The 6,051-nt window shown below is 40.4% G+C and overlaps 1 protein-coding gene across 1 annotated transcript in view; it reads left to right on the top strand.

Annotated features, from left to right (window-relative positions):
• The first annotated feature begins 397 nt into the window (after positions 1–397).
• The window catches only part of DNALI1 (dynein axonemal light intermediate chain 1), a 34,977-nt gene continuing 29,323 nt past the window's right edge, over positions 398–6,051 (top strand). The window contains exons 1-2 of the mRNA XM_075264576.1: positions 398–498; positions 3,409–3,542. Of these exons, the coding sequence (XP_075120677.1) occupies positions 418–498; positions 3,409–3,542 (215 nt within the window). The 5' untranslated portion in view covers positions 398–417. The remainder of the gene's footprint in view (positions 499–3,408; positions 3,543–6,051) is intronic.

Genomic DNA, 6,051 nt, shown 5'->3' with positions numbered 1-6,051 from the left:
TCAAATACATCACGTGGTACCAGGAGGCCGCACTCCGCTATAGACCAATAGGAGTACAGGCAGCGGCCATGTTGTGGATGTCACACGTTTATGGTTTGCCAACCACCCATGAAGAGTTATGCCACTTTCTCTCTAAAAACTAGTGGTGAATTAGTTAGCATGCTTGCGTGTGCTATAATGATATAACTGGGAGATATTACAGTGTTTCAATACGTGGACGTACGAAATGTCTTTAGTTTTGTCATTTACTATCAGCCGGACAATAACTGGGGCGTCACCTGGATACCACGGAGAAGCTGGTGTGCGCATGCCCAGTGCAGTCACTATGGCAGGCGTCCTGTTGCTTAGGATACGGCTGTACACAGCGACTCTTAGTTCAATCAGAGTGACCCCGGCTATCGCGAAGCACAGGTCACCATGATTCCCCCGGCAGACTCTCTACTCAAGTATGACAACCCGGTACTCATCAGCAGAAACACGGAGAGGAAATCACCTAAAGTAAGCAAACCCTGCATCTAAGTGTACCCCTACCTTGTATCAGCCAGGTATTGGTTGTAATAAGCATAGTGATCATGTGCTGGATTGTGATAGAAGTATAGTTTATATGTGTGTAACATGAATATAATGCCTTACTGTATGTTAATGAAGTGACATATGGGGTTCACTCTGGACAGTTTTTGTTCTCAGGCAATTATACCGATGATACACTAGGAAAAGATTGACAAACCATATAAGTGACATGATCAATCTCACTGTCATACATACACTATGTGATCAAAAGTATCCGGACACCTGGCTGAAAATGACTTACAACTTCGTAGCGTCCTCCATCGGTAATGCTGGAATTAAATATGGTGTTGGCCCACCTTTAGCCTTGATGACAGCTTCCACTCTCGCAGGCACACGTTCAATCAGGTGCTGGAAGGTTTCTTGGGGAATGGCAGCCCATTCTTCACGGAGTACAACACTGAGGAGAGATATCGATGTAGGTCGGTGAGGCCTGGCACAAAGTCGGGATCCCAAAACATCCCAAAGTTGTTCTATAGGATTCAAGTCAGGACTCTGTGCAGGCCAGTCCATTACAGAGATGTTATTGTCATGTAACCACTCCGCCACAGGCCGTGCAGTATGAACAGGTGCTCAATCGTGTTGTAAGATGCAATCGCCATCCCTGAATTGCTCTTCAACAGTGGGAAGCAAGAAGGTGTTTAAAGCATCAGTGTAGGCCTGTGCTGTGATAATGCCATGTAAAACAACAGGGGGTGCAAGCCCCCTCCATGAAAAACACGACCACACCATAATACCACCGCCTCCGAATTTTACTGTTGGCACTACACACGTTGGCAGATGACATTCACCTGGCATTCACCATACCCACACCCTGCCATCAGATCGCCACATTGTGTACCGTGATTTGTCGCTCCACACATTCTTCCACTGTTCAATCTCCAATGTTTACGCTCCTTACACCAAGCGAGGCGTCATTTGGCATTGACCTGTGTGATGTGTGGCACCCAATCACCTGACCACGTTCAAAGTCTGTGAGTTCCGCGGAGCGCCCCATTCTGCTCTCTCACGATGTCTAATGTCTATTGAGGTCGCTGATATGGAGTATCTGGCAGTAGGTGGCAGCACAATGGACCTATTATGAAAAACGTATGTTTTTGGGGGGTGTCTGGATACTTTTGATCACATAGTGTATCAGCAGCACAATGAGTAGCCACAACAGCCAGACAATATCACTAAGCAAGAGAATTCTCCAGTCCATCCCTCGCTATCGACAGCAAAGAGCACACTAAAAAAGAGAATTAGATCTCACCAGTAATTCAGTTTCCATGAATCCACCATGATAGCCTAAGTAGAGGTTGACCCTTGACCTCTGCAGGGACAGGAACTTCATTTTCAGCCAGTTATGACAACTGTCAGCTGAACTCTTTGTTTTAGCAGAAAGCAAGTTCTGCAGCATATAAAAATCACATAGAATCACTAGTTAACCCTGTCTCGACATCCACTGCAATAGTGCGGCTGAATGCCAGATCTTTAAAGATGGCAGCCACCATAGCTAACTGTTACATTACAGTAGAACAGTGGTTCTGAAGGAGACCTGAAGCTAATGCTCATGATCAGAGTTCATTCTGATTGTGGACATTGCAAGACAGGACCTCCCTCCCACCCCTCCAGCGTAATAACTTTACCGTTGCAGGCCAACTCCCGTGCATGGAAACACTTGGTTTTCAAACTTATAAAAATATTTTTCCTGTACGGTAAACGCCGCAGTGGGAAAAAAATTCAAAAGTGCCAAGCCACCATTTTTTCACCGTTTCACCTCTGATGAAAATTTCAATAAAAAGCAATGAAAGCAATAGACATTCCTCAAAATGGTATATCTAAGAATTACATCTGGCCCCGCAAAAAAAGACATCCTATGCATCCTCGTACACAGAAATATAAAAAAGTTGCGGGTGTCAGAATATGGTGAGTTTAAGAAAAAAAAAAATTCTTAATTTTTTTTTTTTGCAAAGATTTTGGATTTTTGTTAAGGGTTTAAAATCTAAATATACAATTTATATTATATATAAACTATATGATATATAAACTACCGTATATAAATTTGGTATCCCTGAAATCGTACCAAAACATAGAATTCAGATGACATGTCATTTTGGCTGCACAGTGCATGCTGTAAAAATGAAGCCTGTAAGAAAGTTGCACACATCTACTTTTCCACCCCATTCAGAGTTTTTTCCAGCTGCAAAAAGAATAATTTGTTTCTGTGAACGAAAAAAAAAGTTATGAGGTTTGGAAAACGGGAGGTCAAAAACGAAAATTGAAAGATGCTACCAGCTGGAAGGGATTAAAAACAAGCTATATGCTGCAGAATTTTAGAACTTGTTTTCTTCAAAAAGAATACAATTGATCAATAAAGTATGTTGCAAAAATGTTCATCAAACCAGGAGGTTCCTTGAGGTTAAACAGCAGATGACCCAGTGAACCAGATTGCAAACTAGTTTTCTCTTAAACCTATTTTATTTTTCTGTACTATAATGCTTATTTTTACCTGTATCTGCTTGACCATCCACTGATGTATATCATGTATACCTTACCGGCTAGTACCGACCCACTCAGGTTAATAAATATATAACATTTTTAAGGCTCATTTCATATTATCCTACGAACCCTGGTACTCATGGGTGGTGTGTGGAAGGTAAGAGGGGTGATCGCAGGTAGACCAAGCTGGTTGGTAAAGCAATATCCTTCACACCCTCCTTATACAATAGCAAAAATGTTAAAGTCAAAAACGCCATTTAAGTAAAAATTGAAGGTTAATTTTTAACCCTTCCGTTATGTCATTATAAATGTGATCTGAGTAAAAGAGTCTTGCAAGGACATTTCATTATTTTTCTGCAGTCTCGTGCACTGAAAGCCATTCCTCAGCAAACCATTACATCTGCTCCTGTACCACCACCACCAAAGCCAAAATCCCCTCCTCTTGATGCATCTAAACCCGCAGAAGAGATTTTAAATGCTATCCTGCCACCAAGGTAAGTTGAGTAACCACTTATCTCCAAGGCCAGTTTTGGATTTATTGATCTGATAATTGTTTCATTAGTTTTTTTTATTTGTGTCTGCAAATGGTCATCAAAACTTTTAGATTTTTGAATCAACATAGCTGTTTAAGAGCTTGTTTTTTTTGTAGGACTATTTGTATTTTTCAGTAACACCATTTACATTTCAAAACATATCTAGCAAAACAAACCCCTGTATGCCTACATTACCATACCATACCTACATACAGTCCTATGAAAAAGTTTGGGCACCCCTATTAATCTTAATCATTTTTAGTTCTAAATATTTTGGTGTTTATAACAGCCATTTCAGTTTGATATATCTAATAACTGATGGACACAGTAATATTTCAGGATTGAAATGAGGTTTATTGTACTAACAGAAAATGTGCAATATGCATTAAACCAAAATTTGACCGGTGCAAAAGTATGGGCACCTCAACAGAAAAGTGACATTAATATTTAGTAGATCCTCCTTTTGCAAAGATAACAGCCTCTAGTCGCTTCCTGTAGCTTTTAATCAGTTCCTGGATCCTGGATAAAGGTATTTTGGACAAACAATTCAAGTTCAGTTAAGTTAGATGGTCGCCGAGCATGGACAGCCCGCTTCAAATCATCCCACAGATGTTCAATGATATTCAGGTCTGGGGACTGGGATGGCCATTCCAGAACATTGTAATTGTTCCTCTGCATGAATGCCTGAGTTGATTTGGAGCGGTGTTTTGGATCATTGTCTTGCTGAAATATCCATCCCCGGCGTAACTTCAACTTCGTCACTGATTCTTGAACATTATTCTCAAGAATCTGCTGATACTGAGTGGAATCCATGCGACTCTCAACTTTAACAAGATTCCCGATGCCGGCATTAGCCACACAGCCCCAAAGCATGATGGAACCTCCACCAAATTTTACAGTGGGTAGCAAGTGTTTTTCTTGGAATGCTGTTTCTTTTTGGACGCCATGCATAACGCCTTTTTTTTTATAACCAAACAACTCAATTTTTGTTTCCAAAATGAAGCTGCCTTGTCCAAATGTGCTTTTTCATACCTCAGGCAACTCTATTTGTGGCGTACGTGCAGAAACGGCTTCTTTCTCATCACTCTCCCATACAGCTTCTATTTGTGCAAAGTGCGCTGTATAGTTGACCGATGCACAGTGACACCATCTGCAGCAAGATGATGCTGCAGCTCTTTGGAGGTGGTCTGTGGATTGTCCTTGACTGTTCTCACCATTCTTCTTCTCTGCCTTTCTGATATTTTTCTTGGCCTGCCACTTCTGGGCTTAACAAGAACTGTCCCTGTGGTCTTCCATTTCCTTACTATGTTCCTCACAGTGGAAACTGACAGGTTAAATCTCTGAGACAACTTTTTGTATCCTTCCCCTGAACAACTATGTTGAACAATCTTTGTTTTCAGATCATTTGAGAGTTGTTTTGAGTAGCCCATGATGCCACTCTTCAGAGGAGATTCAAATAGGAGATCAACTTGCAATTGGCCACCTTAAATACCTTTTCTTATGATTGGATACATCTGGCTATGAAGTTCAAAGCTCACTGAGGTTACAAAACCAATTTTGTGCTTCAGTAAGTCAGTAAAAAGTAGTTAGGGGAATTCAAATCAATAAAATGATAAGGGTGCCCATACTTTTGCACCGGTCAAATTTTGGTTTAATGCATATTGCACATTTTCTGTTAGTACAATAAACCTCATTTCAATCCTGAAATATTACTGTGTCCATCAGTTATTAGATATATCAAACTGAAATGGCTGTTGCAAACACCAAAATATTTAGAACAAAAAATGATTAAGATTAATAGGGGTGCCCAAACTTTTTCATAGGACTGTATAATTAAATATACACACACACACATCTTTAGGGCAAAACTGGCTGCGGCAGGAAGGGAAACATGTAAACTGTGAGATTGTATATTAGGTTACACCCCAGATTTAGAGATTACAGGGTGAAAAAAACACTAGAACTGATCCCCTGGAATGAGCCCTCAATCCTAGGAGCTAGGTAGTGGGGATTTTGGAGTAACCCAGTTTATTCTGCACAGCTTACATATTCACATTTCACTATGAATTCAAACCTAAAATACTAATGCTCACTACGCCCCTTAAAAAAATTGTTTGAGTGGTGCAGTTTTCAAAATGAGGTCACTATTTTAGCAATTCCACTTTACAGGCATCTTAAAGGCTCCGCAATGTGATATGGCATCCAAACATCGACGTCTGCACTCCAAAAGTCAGATAGTGCTCCTTTACTTTTGTGTTATCTGTGTACCAATACTGCAGTTTGTGCCCACATATTTATCTACATGTGCCCACATATAGAACATTTTATACCCAGAATAACCCACTTGTAATATGTAGATATTGATTGATATTTGGGCACAGAAGGTATTTGGTTTTTACAGTACAGATTTAGGCTTCGGTTGCGGAAACGCAGCCTTTTTGTTTCTGATTTTGTTTTTGTTTTTTTTTTT

The sequence above is a fragment of the Leptodactylus fuscus genome, chromosome 2, assembly GCF_031893055.1.
Source record: "Leptodactylus fuscus isolate aLepFus1 chromosome 2, aLepFus1.hap2, whole genome shotgun sequence".
NCBI lineage: Eukaryota > Metazoa > Chordata > Amphibia > Anura > Leptodactylidae > Leptodactylus > Leptodactylus fuscus.
Note: the sequence above shows the minus strand (reverse complement) of the source record. Positions and strands in the feature narration are given on the sequence as shown.